The sequence below is a fragment of the Gambusia affinis genome, linkage group LG17 (genome assembly GCF_019740435.1).
Source record: "Gambusia affinis linkage group LG17, SWU_Gaff_1.0, whole genome shotgun sequence".
Taxonomy (NCBI): Eukaryota; Metazoa; Chordata; class Actinopteri; order Cyprinodontiformes; family Poeciliidae; genus Gambusia; species Gambusia affinis.
Window position 1 is genome coordinate 12,124,241 of NC_057884.1, and position 18,649 is coordinate 12,142,889.

Below are 18,649 nucleotides of genomic sequence, written 5' to 3' on the forward strand. Positions count from 1 at the left end.
AGACCAAGACGAAGTCGGGCATAATTGTCAAGCTGGAGGAAATTGATTTGTTTTCAAAATGCTTTGCAGACAAAACCTGAAAGTTGCGTGGTGGATTTGTAATAAGCCAATTTTAAGTAAAGCAACCAAGTAAGTGGTGAACAGAGCCCAACTTTGTGTAATCTAATATCAGTATACAGATGTCCAACTGCTAAAAAAAATTATTAAATGTCACTGGACTGACATGAAATGTCCATTCAGTCTAACAGTGTTTAAGGTATTTTTCAAGGAAGAATTTGAAAAATATTTTAGTCTTCATTTGTGCAAAGGTGGTAGAGATAAAACCCAAAGCACTTCTGAAAGGAAGAGCCAAAGTCAAATACATAACACTTTAAATTTTTAATCTAAAATGCAAGTATAATTTTCCTTCTACGTAGCTATGCGTTAGATTCTGCTCAATAAAATCAAATCTTCATAAAACATGCATAAGTCTTTTTGTTTTGACATGACTAAATGTCAAAAAGCTTCAAGGGTTATGAATTCCTTTGCACAGAACTGTATCTTGTAGGGCCGCGCATGGATAACTCGCAAAAGTACCACCATTACAGAGTTCTCAGTTCATGGAAACAAATAGTGTAACAGGCCTGAGAGGGAGAATGAATGAAGATGATGTGACTGCACATACACCTGGGGTTATCCTGAATGTAGCTCTGTTGTGCATTTCCTCCAACCAACAGAGATGCATCAAAGGACAGGTGAGATGTCATGGTGTTTACAACCAAAATTCAAGAAAAAAAAACACAAAAGCTGTTCTCCTGGGCAACAAAAATAACCCTGTGACCTGGTTCAGACGAATAACTCCTAAAGATTCATGCATTGCTCTGAGAAAAGAAAAGTGTGAGAAAGAGAGAGAAAAAAAAATGCCATGCAGCAAAAAAGATGAAATCCGAGGAGTTTTGTGAACACGGTGAGCATTAGGGGAACACACAGCAACCAACATACCGAGAAACGTTAGTCTTCATCGGTCAGTGATAGTGATTCTGCAGGAGGAACCGTAGTTACGTGTGTGACAAGTGTGTGTGTGTGTGAGAGAGAGAGAGAGAGAGGACAGGAAGGAGCAGGGAGACAGAAAAAATGCAAAGAGTTACAGTGAAGGGGGCAGGCCAGCGATGCATGTGCGCAGCTCTCTTTAAGAATAAATCCGTGATCAAGACCCATAAAGAGATCTTTAGTTTATGTTTGTTTAATTCTCCCAAACAGAGCTTCGCACAGAGACTAGATTCTACAGTAGAAACAAGAGGCAAGCGGCTTTAAGACAATTAGCTTTAAAATCATTAATAAATCACAAACACAGAAAAGCACAAGGGAAACATAGAGGCCATGGACACCAGGCGAAAACAATTATCTGATGTGATGTAAGCATGGGTGCAAATAATAAGTTGTTTATAATTTGTAGCCGGTGAAATGTTATTGTGTTTAAAGTTCACTTAATTACAAAGTAAAAGGAAAAAATGTAGTCGGTGCCACTTAAAACGTATCTACTTAAGGATTTCTAATCGTCTGCCTACTTCATCTACTATCCTCTATCACAAAGCAGCGCTCTCTAGTTTCATTTACCTCATTTATTCCCTCATCCAGGCATCTTCACATTCCCCTGACATAGGATATCATAAATATGGGTTGAATGTCCAACTTTTTTTGCAACATGTTTCCATTTCGGGCTCCTGGGTTTAAAAGGCTTCTCATGTTTCTACTCACCTTGGCACACTTGGGGGGGCGCGGTTAGGCCGAGAGGGCACGGTGGGAGGTGGCCCGCCGTGAGGATCTGGAGATGCTCCAGGGCGAGACGGTACAGGGGGGCCCCCAGCAGGAGGAGGTCCCGGTGGGGGTCCACGGGAGCCTGGGCGAGCTGGTGGGCCCGGTGGAGCCCTGCGATTTGGAGTCGGACTGGTTGCTGGAGACCTGGGGAAGAAATGGAGATGGGAAATAAAGAGCTTTTAGAAAAGTACCGATCAAGCCGACCTGTAGATTCAGATTTTTCAGAGGCTCAAATTATAGCTCTATGCTGACTGCACAAAAGCTTTAAAATGCAAGGTTAGCCAGTTTATTTATTTGAACTAGGTTTATCTTAGGAGGTTGGATATTATTTTTGTTTCTTTGTTTTTTTTCTGAAAAGTTGATTAGCTGGCGCTTTCATTATGTTTTGAGGTTGACCCACCTGTAAAACGTTAATTTGCATAAAGAAACCTGTAACCACCGTGAGGGCCAGAATATGCCATCTAAGAAAAGATTCAAACTATTTCACGTTTATGTCTGACATACCTTCCTCCGGATCCACTGCGTTGGACCTGCAGCCAGGAGTCGTCCACCGGAGGCGGCATTGATGTGCTCACTGTGGTTGTGCTGATGTCGCCGATGATGCTTAGCGCCTCCCGCAGGGCGTGGTACATCTTGAGCATCTCATCGCGATGCTGCGCCTGCTCCTGAGACTCCTCCATCAGAGTGTTCTGGTCACTGCATGAGTAGAGCTGGGCCAGCATCTCAGCATTAATGAACTCTTTTGTCTTTAAAAAAAAAAAAAATGGCAAAGATTTCAAATGACCTTCTTTTGCACTTTTAATCTTAAAAGCTTCAGTTACTTTCACAGAAGTCTCGCTGACGACTCACGTTATTGATCATGAGATGCATGACCGTCTTTGGGATCAGGTCGCGCACGGTCTTGTTGACAATCGCCATGTAGGAGTCGACCAGGTTGCGGATCGTCTCCACCTGCCGCTCCAGCTGAGGGTCCATGCTGTGCATGAAGTTGTCTGAGCCGTTTTCGTCGCTGCCGTCACTCTGCGGAGATAAAGTAGAGATGATTCACAGGCAAGCAGGACTGTCAAAAACCAGAGGTCAGACGTGTGGAGGGGAGGACAGTGGTTTTCTAGGGACGATTTATCAACTTGCAGCTTGAAAGCGTATCGTTTCTTCACACTGAATCTCAAATGGAAACGATGCGAGCAAAAGGTCTTTCTGCTTCCGAATGAATCTGCTGTAATAGTTTGCTTTGGTCCAGAATTGCAGTAAATTTTACTGGTGTTTCATTTTTAAAGTGGGTGTTTTGACCATAGCTATAATTGACAACAACAGCACTTAAATAATCTACATTCAAATTTTTAGTTTAACTTGCATGCTGAAAATCCCTGCATGTAAGAGAATCTAAAGCTAAATCAAACAGAAGCACAAGCTTAGAAGGAGGTATCTATAATAACAATGCTGTAAGTGTGTTCATATATTTCTTTAGACTGCAATCAAAGTGTTTATTAGATTTATTTGAGTTCTGTAACAGGATTACAATCTTTCATTTTTGAAGGAAACATTTGAAAACACAGTAATTATGCATTAATTACTTTGAAAAAACAAAACAAAAAAACATTGCCCCTTACCCCTACTGGGCAAACATAATTATGTTTCCTGAATTTATGATGTTTCCTTATTCATATTAAATACCCTCATTATTTTTGAAATACCTGCAGTAGTTGAAAATGTGGGCTACCTTTTACTGATTATTGTCAGTTTATTAAACTAAATGGAAAAAACAAGTTCAAAAAAGCTCATAAAAATGTGTGTGAATGATAAAAAAAAGAAACAGCTGGGAAAGATACCGTACCTTTCCTTCCTTCTCCTACGAGGAGCACAACAGCAGTGCAAAGACATTAAGAAGGACACACAACATGTCAGGCATGACAACAATGAAACCGACGATGCAATCGATGAACATTTTCTCCACGTGTGCTTACTGAAAATTTTCAAATGTGAAAAAAATTGGAAGGATTCTATTCGTACAAACGTTGCATGTTTTAAAAGAAATGCATACATTCTTTTTAACACTCGTGATTATATTCACGTCATTGTGGTCAGGAAAGACGTCAGGCTTACAGCTACGCGTTCAGGATAAACTCCAGCTCTGAGGAACGAGGCCTTCCAGGCATCAACGTCTTCCTGGCTCTCACAGGCCAGCTCCAGCTGACGGTAGTCCTTGTACACATTTCTGTGGATGCAAAACCGTGGGTCAAAGGATGCAACCTGAGCAACTTCACACATTTCAACTGAAAATATAACTAATATAATAACAACCTTGTAGACAGCACAATTTTTTTTTTTGAAAGCTGCATTTTTACGGCATCAGATTTATTTTTCTGCATTGTGGCGCAGTTGGTAGAGCTGCTGCCTTGCAGCAAGAAGGTCCTGGGTTCGATTCCCGGCCCGGGGTCTTTCTGCATGGAGTTTGAATGTTCTCCCTGTGCATGCGTGGGTTCTCACCGGGTTCTCCGGCTTCCTCCCACAGTCCAAAAACATGACTGTCAGGTTAATTGGTCTCTCTAAATTCTCCCTAGGTGTGAGTGTGTGTACATAGTTGTGTGTCCTGTCTGTTTCTGTGTTGCCCTGACGACAGACTGCTGACCTGTCCAGGGTGACCCTACCTCTCGCCGGGAACATTAGCTGGGGATAGGCACCAGCACCTCTCCCAACCCCATTAGGGACAAGGGTGTAAGAAAATGGATACGTATATTTTTCCAGTTGTTCGCATGGTACGATTTATAAACCTAGACACAAATATTACTATTTTTGAGTTATTAGCCAATAATAACTCAAAAATATTTGAATTATTAAATATAAGTACAATAAGTACTTGTTTTACTTATTGTACAATAAGTAAGGTGCAACTTAGTTTGTATAATAAGTGCTCAATAAGTGTTTACATACTTGGTGGTATTTGCATAGTTTTTACTGATTTTAAATAACATTTCTACAGATATCTTCACAATTCTGCTGTGCAGGTAACAAAACTCTGCAGTTTTATTGTAAATAGTCTATATTTTAATTCTCAAATAGACATCTACTTTTGGAACCCGTAATATAGTCCTTTGGACCAGAATAGCTATTTTTATTAACTGCACAATACTTATGTTCCAACTTACTGCACAGTTCTTATATTCTCTTTTTAATCTCTCCAATGTGGGACAATAAGGGAATTTCTTTTCTATCCTAAACAGATGCTTCTGCCAGCTGCTTCCTTATGTCAGAACTCTGAATGTTGCCTTGTGAATTTTCTCACATCATTTTATTTGTGTGTAGTCAGTGTGTTTTTGGGTAACGGCACCTCTGCTCAGTGTTGAAGAGAGCAAAGATGTGCTTGCTGGACATGAAGCCCTTCTCCACATCCCGCAGCTTCAGGTTGTCCACTGGAAGCATGTACTTCTTCTCCTTCTCCTGCAGAGGGCGACAAAGAAACACTTTGATGACAACAATGGATGCAACAGAGGAGTTAGGCAGCACAAATGGTGCTTAAAGGCTATGCTGCGGCTTTGGCAATGTGAAACCAGTGGCGACTGCAGTGTTAGGGATGGTTTGAATGTTTCTGAAACATAAAAGAGAGAAAAAGAAATCGAGTAAAAAACTCAAGAGACTTTGTGCAAAGTTCCCAGGCTGAGGAACTGGGACCAAGACAAAGGAGCCTCTGGCTTTGATTACAACTTTGTGTATTCAACTCACACACATATATACAAACACAGCAGAGACTCGAAATGTCTTGTACTTGTAAATCTGCACACAACTATGCGGTATACAAACGCCCAACTGTTGATGTATCAGGGAGGGAACCTCAAAGTTAGTCACCTCAGTCGGAGACATGCCGGCTCTCTTTAAATCACACAAATGTTGTGGTTGAACTCCTCGGGATCTATTGTTGGAAAGTTTGTATTTTTTTACTACACACAGTAAAGTAAGAATTAACAAAATTGCAAGCTAAAAATAAGCCAGGGTGACAGAGTTTCTAAAAACATGCACTCAACGCACACACATACGCTGCTCTTCTTATAGTAGTCTCTAACTAACCTTTAAACCATCTGGAAGGCTAACCGCAGGCGTGCCCTGCCCAACCATGTGTGTGTGTGTGTGTGTCAGAGTTAAGAAGAAATAGACGCAAGGGATTTCACGTGAGACCAAACTCCTTCATCAAAGGATTTATGACCTGTGCAGCCAAATGGTCATATCCCCTGAATCCGTGTAAAATCTCCAGACACACAAAGGAACACATACACACACATTTGGCAGTGCCAGCACTCCTTGGTGTCTACTACACACACTCACACACACACATAAGAAATAATAAAAAAAGAAGAAGCAAAAATCAAGCAATCGCCCTATACTGCTCAATGCTGACATCATCATTTATAGCACTGGTGAGTATCCCACTCCCATTCTCTCCACGCACCCCCCCTTTTCTCTTTTATTTCTTTTGGTTCAGCATTTCTCCTTCTTGGCCTTCCTCGTTCTTTTATTTTCTTTTCAGTTCCCTTGTTCCCCTCACTCTCTGGCTTTTCCCCTCTCCCGGGGAGTGAGCAGCCTTGGACTGATTCATACATTTTCCTTTCCTCTGGCCAGTAAATCCAGTCAGGAGAACTGGAAAAGATGGAGGAGAAGGAGGAGGAGGAGGAGTGCAGAGGACTACTGGGTGTCTAGATGTTGAGGGGAAAGTAAAATGAACAAAAGCAGACATAAAGAACTTCGACTGCTGGGATGTTTTGCTAGATTTGATGTCTGATCCAGCAGGTATAAACAGAGTGGCAACGTGGCAGCATCACATCAGACTATTGTTTTCTCTCCGACAATCGGATCAATTTTTAAGGATTTCTTTTGCTAGTGTGTGTTCTGGGATGTAGACTGAGTGCTTCCTCACATGCTCCCATAAACTGAAAGTCAGCGTGAGTGGGCAACGATACAGATTTCAGACATCAAGCACACTCACATGGACACATGGGGAAACAAACAAAAGCATGCAAGCACTTTATTTGACCTTAGTCTGTAGAATGTAGTCTACACTTTGGGACTGATTCAAGCAGACAAATGCAAAGGGGCGCTATAGGCTGACTTATAAAATACTTTAAGGCCTTGAAAAACTTCTCAGACTACTTGAACTTTTCCAAATTTTATAACTGAGCAACCAAACGCTTTTCTGCACTTTGTTGGAATTTTAAGAGACACAAAGTGGAGCCTACTTGTAAAATGGAAGATAAAATGTGACACGCAATTGTATTCAATTTCCCCGCATCAAAACTTTGCAGAAAATAGTGTTAATGCAATTGCAGCTGCAGGTCTTTTGGGGGTATGTCTCTACCAGCTCTGCGTATTGAGACTAAAATATTTTCCTTTTCTTCCTTACCAAATAGCTCAAAGTTAGTCTGATTTAGTTCTGAACTTTGACTGGGCCATTCTAATACACGATTGAGCCTTAATCGAAACCATTCAATTACAGCTAAGGCTGTATATTCAGTTTTGCCTTTTGCAGATTTTCCTCTGGGACTGCTCCACATTAGTCTTCCTCCATCTTCCCATTAAATCTGCTGCTGCTGACCCTTGCAGCATGATGATGCCACCACTATGTTGCATGTTTGTGATGGTGTGTTGGGCAAGATTTTTGTTTAGTTTTTTTCCTATCACACAAAAAAGCATTGCATGAAGGCCCTATGATGGCATCATGGAAAAGGAGAACCTTCACAGATTTTTAAGTCAAGCAGCGTTGGAATCGTTTTATGGCTTCCTTTTCAACATTTCAACCTCCGAGGGCTTCAAAGAACAGATGTATCTCCAATGAGAATAAATTACACACAAATGGACTCCATTTATGAGTAAGGAGAGTGCTCAGGGAAGGTGGTTGCACTGGATTTAATTTATAAAGATTAAAAAGAACTGAATGCATGTTTATTTGCAAGAACCATGAAAACCAGCTTTAAATTTGATCCCAATTTACTGTTATGCACTACTTAGTGTTGGTCTATCACTGAAAATACCACTGAAACGCAACCCTGTGGTTGTTTGATACTCAAACTCTGACTTTCAAGTCAATATAGACTTGAAAGTCTGTGTTGCCTAAACCACTAATCGGGTTTTGGAGTGGACTCTTCCTGTTTCAGTTTTTCTTTTCAATGTTCCTCCATCCATAAATACAGCCCAGTCAGCACATGTTGTAGTTGGTGTGTGAATAACGTGTAGTTTGCATGGATCTGTTGTGTGAGAGAGTAAAAGCTCATTCATTAAAGTTCCCTCCTGTATTCATACATGCATTTCGCCCTCCTGCTCACCATTCAAAAAAAAAAAAAATAAAAAAAAAAAACCCATCTGAAAATCTGAAAAGCTCAGGCACCGTTTCTGAATGTTAATCACACATAATCACACGTGGAAACCTAACACCCCACAGAACATGCATGAGTACATGGTGACCTTACACATCCCGGAGCCAATTAACAAATCGGAGTTGATTGGTTGGTAAAAAAAAAAAAAAAACAAAAAAAAAAAACGAGAAGACGCTTGTTTAATGCCTTCACGTTGTTTTAAGGGTCTGCACGCTCGGTGTGTGTTTGTGTGTGCGCAGTAACGTGCGCGTCGATGGGAGTTTGATAGAAAAGTCCTGGTGACTTGGGCCGTTCATCAAAGCAATGTGGAGGAGCCGCACGGCATCTGGGAGCAATAACGCTGCCTCTAACCCTTCATTACCACAAAGACCGGGCCCTGGGTGGCAGCCAACGGCAATTTTCACAACCCTCCTCCTCACCTCCCTCCGTTTTTTCTTTCCCTCCATTCTTCTGCCATTCCCCCATTGAGTTGCGTCTTAAAAAAAAAAAGAAAAAAAAAGTTCAACACAAAGGGTAGTTCTGTTGTTCCGACATAATGTGGATGCAAGAGGAGAGTTAGTTAGCGAGGATAATGAACCCGCTTCAACTGGTGAACCGGTGAAGAAAAAAAGAAGTAATTTTTTTTTACCACTAGAAGACTTTGCAAATGTGATAAAGACTGGACATTAAAAAATTAAAAACAACAACAGATCTGTGAGAAAGAGTAGAGGGAACATTTGAGGAAAACTTAATTAGTCTTTATACAGTTTGGACTTTATTTAAAGTAAGACCACATGTTTACAGCATTTAAATCAGGAACAGAAAACCTTAGCGGAGAGAAGTCCAATGGGAAGCTATTAAAGTGGAGCTATTTCAGGTTCAAGTGTAAAAACTTGCAGCTGTTTATGACTCATCAGTCTGCAAGGTTTGTTCAATAATCCTTCTAACAAATCACCTTGGGCACCGGACCAGTGTACACACACTTTCTAATAGTTCATCAATTATAGTAAAGTGTTACCTGATAACACGGCAAGAATCCTCCCCACTGGTCTGCAAGCTGCAGCGTCCAGATTCCCGAAAGCAACAACACTGAAATCCCACACGTGATTGATTGAGTTTCGGCAGCATGCTCTGACTGTCTCGGTCTCTCCTGACCGTTTCTCTACTCTTCCTGCGAAACCGAGCGCAACACAGAGCAAACTCCTACATTAAGACAGGGAGCCTGATGTGCAACAGCTGGCAGAACCCAACAGGTCATTCTTCCTGTTTAGTGACTCACACCGTGAATATGGAGGAGATACTGTACAGGATTTACACACAGAGAAGGAAGGAAGGAAGGAAATAACCCAATAATTTGGGCTAGTTATAAGGTAATACATAAATGAAGGTTCATTTATTAATTAAATGAAATAAATGAAGGTTCATTTTTCAAAATCATATTTTCACCATGCTGTCCATTCATTTAGAAATGGCACAGCTTCAAACTAAATACGTAATTATCAAAGTGCTAAGGAAGGAAGGAAGGAAAATAGGAAAATATGTTTGTTTTTCCTTGCGCTTCCAGTTCAGTAAAACACTTTTATCCAATTCCAGACTTTTCCAGACCGATCAACGTGTGATTATTCACATCTGACCATCAAACCCTAAGAAACAAATAAAAACCTGAAACCTCTAACCATGGCAACACCTCCGCCATCGCGATGCTCGCCATATGTGTGTTTGATGGAGACCAAGTGTTCAATTAGTATTTCTGGCTTACCGGTTTCACTGATGGTTAAAGCTCACACTAAGAGGTTCGCTGTTCTATGACGGCATGAAATCTGAGGATTATTTATAGTCCCCTTTCAGAAAGTCACGTAATCATAGCATCAGGGGTTCTTGTATTTGTATTACTCTGTCAAATTGATGAATGGCAAATGTGGAGAGTCTCCTGGTTTATACACAGGAACAAATGTGAAGTCTCTGCTGCACAGTATAAAACAAAACAATAGAGATAAAATGTAAAACTTTGCAGAATATAAAGAACCCAACTCTCACAGCAATGTGTTTTTTGTTCTTTTATTTTGCTTTTGTTTATTGTTCTGGTATCTTTTTATCCTTTTCCTCCCTCTCACATGTGCTTTTTATTTAAGCATACTGAAAAATAATAGTTTTTTCCTAAATAATCTGATTTGTTAAATGTTACATTTTTATGTTAATTAGTTTACTTTTTCTGTGATTTGAAAAAAATGTGTTGTTGTTTGTCTCCAAATTCCCCCTGCCCCTTCTTTTTAAAAACGGGGGGAAAAAAATAACAATTTCTTCTTGGGCCTTTAAATTTCCTTAGGTTTCTTCATGAAAACCACATTTGCAAAATTGGAGCGGTGTAAATCTAAAAAGTGCAATTTTGATCTGAGCTAAACATAAAAGTCAGAACGTACTGAAGTAAAACATCCACATGTGTACGCTAACCTGAGCCTAAAATGCAAACAAGCTTTGAAGGCACATATGGTTTTCATGGTGCACCATTTTTGAAAAAGCTTTCGCTTAACTTGCTTCTTATTAGAGTTCTTGCATGCCTTTCAAATGTGCAGGAATAGAGGTCAAAGTATAAAAAGATGGAACAAAAGAAGTTAAAAAGAGCAATAGCTTTTAGAGTTTTTTTTTTATAGTTAAACGACAGTGGGAGTATAGATTTGGCTTAATTCATTTGTAGTTTAGCTGACATACAGTTTCAAATGAGGATTGGGAATTTTTCTTCTTCCTGACCTTATGCATTTACAGCAAATCCAGGGTTGTAAAACTTCGTTTATGAGCAGAAAAATGTCTCACTTATGTCAAACTGTTCGGATCCAACAGTACGTCATTCTCAAAATCATGGAAAAGTCAGTAACTAAAACGAGGTGTAAAATTTTGTATATTATGTAAGCTTGAATTAATCAATGGAATAAAAAAATAGCAAAGGAAAGAAAAGTTACACATTGAACCTTCACATAACACACTAACGAAAACCAAGTTCCTCTAACCTCCAACTTAAGATTTATTTGATTCAAAAATATTTTAGTGAGGTCTCATTCAGCAACAGAATAATTGAGTTACGAGGCTTATTTCACCCCCAAGAAGCTTTTTGTTTAACTATTCCACACTCTTGCTTTTCTTTCCTTCATCTCACACTAAATCTTTTTCTAAATCAGCTCCTTTCCTCAGTTCCTGCTGGAATCATCTTTTGTTTTGCCTCTCTTGTTTAATCTTTAAACACTTCAACAAGTGATTAGTGAATTCATTCCGTATAGAAATAGCACTATTGTTCCATCAAATTGCTTAAATTTCTTATCATCTGTCAAAATACATTAAACGTTTTTTCCATATCTATTTCATTCCTTAATGTGGTAGGATGACTTCACACCTATAAAAATGTGGAACAACTCACGGCTTATTTCTTGTGAAACATGTCTGTTGATTTTTCCAAATGTTTTAGACTGTTGTCCTGCTGAAAAAAGAACAAAACATTAATGATTTCTCAGTTGTCATAAAACTACCAGATTTTCAAATTAAATATTTTTTGTACTTAAAAGAACTCATGAGGCTACTGTAGCAAGTTTCCCTGTGCCTTTTTGAAAAGACAAACAGATCATCACAAGTCCTCAATCATACTTAGACATGAGCTTTTTTTTCCATGTCCAAACTGTATTTTTTGTGCCAGGTCCTCTTAAAGTCCTACTGCTATTTAGAGAAATTGACTTATGCCCTGTATTTAGGTCCATCTATCCTTCCATCAACTCTGACCATCTTCTCTGTCCCTTCTGAAGAAAACCATACCCACAGCATGATGTGGCCACCACTGTGTCTCACCGTACGGATGCTGTGTACAGGATGATTTCACCATCTTAGACATGTAGAAAACATTTTACACGTTCTTCTTCTTCTTGAGACTTTTTGTCATTTCATTTCAAAGGCGAGTTACCCCGGACCTCATGGCTGCCACTCAGTTTGGGCTTGTAGCCATGTCTTGGTACTTCCATTTTTCTGATGACGGCTCCATGGGATGTACAAAGCTTAAGAGGTTTTTACAGAACCCACGGATTAATTTTTAAAACTTCTCCTTGCCGATGTTGACGAAGACTTTGAGAAGGAATCTGCTTTGCCTGGTCATCCAAACAGTGGAAACAATGCTGCTGCGACCACAGAACTCCTCCCTTCTTCCCAATAAATTCACTCTTTCCAGTCCCCAAACGCTGAACTCGGCGAGGCCTGATTTCTGTCATTCACACCCACTCTATTGCTACCAGTGTTCGCTGGGAATCATTTTGTCTGCATTCCTCTTTTATTCCCTCTTTTCCTTCTGAACATTTCAGAAAGTCCAAGGTGGAAGTAAGACTGCAGAATAAAGTGTGTGAAACAAAGAAGGTGAAGGAGGCAAACTTTTGGTGCTCTCTTCCTCAGCATCTCTTCCTCTGGTTCTGATTTACTAGTAGGATGTCAACCCCTGAAACCAGTACCCCCTCTCACCCTCACCCTCCCGCCGCCACCAGTCCGGCTGCAGAGCCGCATAAAGGGCTCTTTATTCCAGTCGGACAGGGAGAGGAAATCAGCTTTAGAAGTAAAAACAGAGGGAGCAAGAGTGAGATGGAGACCACAGGGCTGCACATCTGGAGTTATTACAAGGCTCCCTCCCGCTTGCCAAGAAAACGCCGACATTCCTGCCCTCACTACAAAGACCGTGGAGCCTCCGCTCTCATTCAGCCCCACGACTCTACACACATCCATCAATCAAACGTCAAAAATAAAACCAAACACGTATATGCTTCAATGTACAATAAGCACGGGACTAAAAAGAAACACATATGTAGGTCTCAGAGAGGAGTCATCCTGCCCACTCTATAAAGTTCCCTCCCTTCTGCCGCAAATCCTGCACTCCCTTCCCAAACTTTACAACGCGCACGCCAAATGAAAGCAGCTCACTTCCTGTTCACCTTTGACCCGCCACTTTCTCCCCATAAACCAGCGAAGAAAGAAAAAAATTTTAAAAAGAGAAAGAGAGAGGTGAGGAGGTGGTGAGGGGGTTACAGACGGGAGGAGAGACAGAAAGAACGAAGGAGGAAAAGAGAAAAATGGGGGGCCGGGAAGCTCCACCTCTTTTCTCCTCCATATCTCCTCTCTCCCTCACTCCTTTTCTCCTTCTGCCTCTGGAAGCAGGAACTCGGCAGCCAGTCCCTCTGCCACGTCGAACCTCTAGCCGGTCCACCTTCCCCGCTGAAGGAGAAACCTTCGCTTTTCCTTTTTCTTCCCCTTTTTCTCCTGTTGGACAGATGTGTCTTAGGCAGCGCTCTGGCGTTGAGCGTGAGGACAGGGAAGCTGACTGACAAAGGGTGGCTCAACCGGAGGAGATGGGAAAACAAACAAGATGAAGACCCAAAGAAGAGGAAGAAGATCAAGATGTTGCAGGTATTCCATCTTCAAGAGGCTTTTTTTTTCCCAATAGTTTCGGCATGCTAAGAGACAAGAGTGCAGTTATTCCAGTGTTTCAGTGGGATCTGCAGGAAGAAGCTGAGCGGGATCTCAGCTGACCACAAAAATTCTTATCCAAGCAAGAGTGAGAGTCTGAAAACGTTTAAGTGTTTTTTATTAACTTATCATTTACTGTGTTTCTTTTGTTGTTGTTGTTTTTTTTTTATCTTGGCCTGTGGCTGAATGGATAAGGGCTCACAAATTTGGGCCTACAGTGAATTATTCACCAACCAGGAAATCTAAGAAAAATACTTATTTTTCTAAATGTCTCCAAAGAAAAAACAGTTTTTATGTTTAAAAACTCTAATTTTGAGCAATTATATTCAAATGTAATAATTCTTTTTTTTTTTTTTTTTTTTTTTTTTTGCTGTATGTACATCGGCTGTATTAACTCTGCTTTGTTTCGGACAAATGATGCGTTTATACTACACGGTCTTTCTGCAGCTTGTCTTTCCTCCTGCGAGCCCGACGTGGAATGCTTCTCCTCACAGCGGGAGACGGGGAGAATGTCACAAAATTTGCCCGTCAGTGGCCATCACCTCTATTTAACCCCTTCTTCCTCCTCTTCCTCTTGCCTCCCTAAGAGACCCACTCATTCACCCCTTTGCAGGCGGAGAAATGGGGACAAAACTCCATCTGGATTTGCGGTAAGTATCCATCTGAGGCTTCTCCAGCGTATCGCCGAGCTGCCTAGCCCGCCTGCCCAGTGTTCAGACTACCTGTTCAGGAAGTAGTGGTTGTACAGTAGTCTGCACATTGGTTAGGCTGGCCTGGGAAACACACATGGATAACCCCGGTGTTGGAAAAGAGAGCAATTGGCTTTGAGGAGGATCCAAGTTACGGAACCATGGAGCACCCAATTTAATTCATCTGACCAAGCCTTGGCGCCATCAGAAAGGCCTAAAGCTCACCAAGGATTAATTAATAAGTTGAAAAAGTCTTGAAATTCATGAACGCTACTTCTATGAACTGGTTTCATTTAAAATAGTTATAATAAAGATTCTTCTCAATGATATTGTCTCTGTTTTTTTTTTGCTTTCTCCTCAAATACTTTCCCCAGATTTGATAGAAATGTCCCACTCTCACAGATGTAAGCAAGGGTTGCCTGACGATGTCACCATATTGTTTATTTTTCTACAGCTCCAAAGAAAAAAAGAGAAAAAAAGAATGCTGACCAGAAACGATAACTAAAGCACAGAGTAAAACCCCCAATGTTAAGCTGCACCCATGATGGAAATGTGCAATTATGCGTCTGTTTTCCCCATGTGTCAGTTTGTGGCTCCTTTACCTCAAATGACCATGTGAGGAGACGCAACACGGTAAGCCACCCGGGAGAAACAGCGGGAGAAAAAAAAAAAAGCTCCACTCTTGTTATTCTCTAGTCAACGTTTTTACAAGTCTTTCTAGAGTTCAGTCTAAAAAAAAAAAAAAAAAAAAAAAAAAAAAAAGTAATAAAAATACAAATAATTAAAGTTTTTAACTTTAATGCTTGCAAATAATGTCATAAGGGAAATAAAAAGCTTAGTCCCAGCTTTTTATCCCAATGTTGTTGTTTTTTCCGCCTCCTGTCTGGGAGCCACCGAACACCCGCCCCACAAAGTTTTGCCTTCCAGCCTCGCCTGTGTTTGATAAAGCAAACCCACACGGTACAATCTTCAAAAGCACAAAAGCAAAAGAGGGCAGAGACATTCACACGGTGTCCCATCACAGTGCATCATGTGCAAGAATGCGAACCACAAACCAACCTGTTTCCATTTAGAGCCCCGCCACCGTGAGCCCAAGTTTTTTTTTTTTAATAGCATGCATGAGTTGCAGCACAAAGAGAGTGCATGCAAACACACATAAAAGAACAATCCCCTGCTCCCTCCCACCCCCAAGGATATTTACAGCTGGGATCCACCAATCCGAGTTTTGGCTTTCTGGCAGCTTTACGGCAGGAGAAGGGAAGCCCAGGCTAGTCCCCCAAAAATATATATCCTACAGCCACAAATCGTGTGAACCATCTCATAGGAAAATGCTTATATGCCTTATTGTTTCCTCATTAACCTTTTTTTTTTTTATCGGCCTCAGTTCACTCTACTCTGCTCTGTCTCTGCTTTGGAAAACTTTTCAGCCAAAGGGATCGTCATGACTCGAGGAACTGGCACTCGCTGCGGTAATACAGACCAGAAGGTTCCTAAAAGCGCACACATGCGCGTGTACGAGCACTAACCAAAACATCCTGGCATCAGTGAGTTGGGTTCAAAGTTATTATTAGTGTCAAAGAGTGATGTGTGTGTCTGCGTGTGTGTGTGTGTGCATATGGTTTTCTTTCTCTCTTATTGAGGGTTTTCCCCAAGTCGAGATGCAGCCAATGAAACAGCGGCGAAGAACATATGTTCCTGCTAAAAATCTGCTTAAAGTGATACGTTTTTTTTTCTTTTTCTGTGAAACATAAAAATAATTCATCAACCATGTTTATTTTGGCAATGTCTCCACCCAGTTTTGTACTATGCACCCTCAGGACAAGTCCAGCCTTTAGTGTAAGTGTGACCGAGAGGCCAGCATGTAAAATGTTAAGCTTGGATTGAAAACACGCACAGCTTTGCAGTGCCCTCCAGGTTCACCACTGAGCTGCAACACCAAATGCTGAGTGTTGGTCTTTAGTCTCCATGCACCCTTGGAGGGCATATTTGAATAAATATACAGTAGAGAAGAGAAGAAGTGAGGGAAGGATGGAGAAAGTAGACGAAACAAAGGGGTAATGAAAAAAGCATTCACACCCAAGCATTTTTCAATTTTTCCACATTACAAAAACACACCTAAATTCACTTTTATTTTTTACAAATAAATATCTGCAAAGTGTGGCATGCATTTGTGCTCAGTTGAGCCTCTCCTGACTTGCCTCAGCGGAAGAGTGGGAACAAGAAACCCGTTGTTGAAGTCAGATCAAAGCAGATATATGTGTTAGAATGGTTCGGTCAAAGAATGAGCAAAAATGTTCTCTGGTTGTGCAATTCTTGTACAGAAAATCCCTAAAAGACATGCATCTGTCACTGCAGTAAAACATGATTCTGCCTAGTATTGGCTCAGGGAGGCTGAATACAAAATGATGTCACATCAATTTGTTTTCCTACCATCTCGTAACAATGTACCGCTGTGTTTCTGTCTCTAAAACAAAATCAATATCAAACACATGAAAATTTCTGGTTGTAAAACAAAATCAGGAAACGTCGGGTACAAAACCGAAGATTTTAAAGCACCGGCTGTTTTCCTCCACTACAGTCGGTGCAAACTCCTTTCCAGAAACACTTTCCCTCCTTCCAAGCAGTCCTTGTTTCTCCTGCAGCTCATCCAGTGAACAACAGCCACTCCTGGCAGCAGCCCTCTCCTCTGCTGCAGTCCAGTGCCCCCTCTTTGAAACGTTTATTAGAAGCAGCTTGAGAGTGACTGCGTGTGTGCGCAAGTACACGGGTGTTTGTGTGTGTGCGTGTGTGTGTGTGTGTGTGTGTGTGTGTGTAAAATGTACAGGGGGCTCTGGTATGCACATGTGTGTACCAGCGTCAGTGTCTGACATGTTGGGGGGTCTGCACTCTAGAAGCAGGGGTCTTCACATACACCCCGACACACCCACACACACACACAGCTCTGATATCAGTGAGTGGAGTGGCTGTGGTGAAACTAATGAACTTCTGCAGTGCATCACTGGACACCCCTATCACCAGCTAGAGATCTAGCAAACCATCAAACCTGATGGATGGTTATAAGGGGAAAGAGATGAAATGCATTTTTTATTGGGAAGTTGAAATTGTGCATTTGCCAACTTGCGTCAGTTTAAGTTAAAACACACACCGAAGTGGTTTTGAATGTCCTCCACTTCTACATTATTTTCTATACAGTAGATTGGTTGATTCCTTCCCCCCAACCCCCTCCCCCCGCCCCCCTCAAGACTTCATTAAATTTGTGGTTATTTTATGAGGAAATAATTGCACAGTGTTTTATTAATTCCTCATGGAAAACCGCATTTTTTACTAAGTTTTATGGAAATGATTTTTTCCCAGTTCTGTTGTTTGACATTGATTGAATTTTTTAGTGTTGGACAAAGTGATATTGGACTTCTAAATGGCCAAATATAAATAATATAAATATAAATACCAGTTACATTCAGTGATAAGTTTCAAAGAAACATGCTTACTGAGCTTTTTGCTCTCCTGAAAACAGAGACTAAGGGAATCTAACTAGAGAGATTAGCTAAGCATGCTGTGGGCTGCTTTACATGCCCCTTCTAGCTATCAAACTGTGATTTTATTTTTGCAAGATTAATAAGTAAAGGGTGCTTCTTCTTTACTTTTAAACATCATGACTGTTTGTGTTTTTCACAACCAAAAATATGCCCAAAGAGCTACATTTGTTTGTAGCTGATGGAACAGTGTGCAGCAATAGGTGTGGGAGGGACACTGTCCCTTATAAACCAACATAAGTTTGTCTCTGGCATCTCAAGTGGGCAAACCCAGAGCCGTAGAAGCAGTGAGATCCTCCCTGTGTCTGTGTGTTTTTATAGGGATCATTTGAAAGAACTCGCCTCATCATCTTTGTACCAGGACAGGGACTCTGCGGTGAGGACGAACCAGTACTCTTTGGCTCCTCCCTTCATGATGCCGATGTTGTTGATGGTCAGCCAGCCCTTCCTGATCACCTGAAAAAGTAACCAAAGTCACACATGAACACAGAAATGATTAGAAATTCAGAAGAGCATGTTTAAAATCATAGACCTTTTCACTGACAAATAATTTCAGAAATGTAATTTCTGAAAGTGCTTCTAAGGAAGATAGAAAACATATTTCACACAAACTTTCACCTACATTGTTTTTTTGTTGTTTTTTTTAGACACTTTCTTTTCTACCTCACTCTCTGGACTCTCCTCATTACAGTCAACATCCATGTTTTATTTTTTTTTATTTGCATGAATTATTTACCTTGTACCGATCGTTTACTCCTCTCTCCGGCTGAGTGAGAATGTGGAGAGAATGTTACAAAGCTATTGCCAA

General features: G+C 40.9%; 1 protein-coding gene across 8 annotated transcripts in view; it reads right to left on the reverse strand.

Annotated features, from left to right (window-relative positions):
* Nucleotides 1–18,649, reverse strand: part of dnm1a (dynamin 1a) — a 47,015-nt gene that overhangs the window by 2,218 nt on the left and 26,148 nt on the right. For 2 of the 8 annotated variants that reach the window (XM_044144108.1, XM_044144107.1), the window contains exons 15-22: nt 18,578–18,607; nt 18,184–18,297; nt 5,126–5,235; nt 3,901–4,012; nt 3,632–3,646; nt 2,647–2,817; nt 2,302–2,543; nt 1,738–1,941 (exon numbers count right to left, since the gene is read on the reverse strand). In XM_044144108.1, coding sequence (XP_044000043.1) covers nt 1,738–1,941; nt 2,302–2,543; nt 2,647–2,817; nt 3,632–3,646; nt 3,901–4,012; nt 5,126–5,235; nt 18,184–18,297; nt 18,578–18,607 — 998 coding nt within the window. Of the gene's footprint in view, nt 1–981; nt 1,020–1,737; nt 1,942–2,301; nt 2,544–2,646; nt 2,818–3,631; nt 3,647–3,900; nt 4,013–5,125; nt 5,236–18,183; nt 18,298–18,577; nt 18,608–18,649 lie in introns of all 8 variants that reach the window. The other 6 variants (XM_044144111.1, XM_044144112.1, XM_044144114.1 and 3 more) reach the window with 3 other exon arrangements.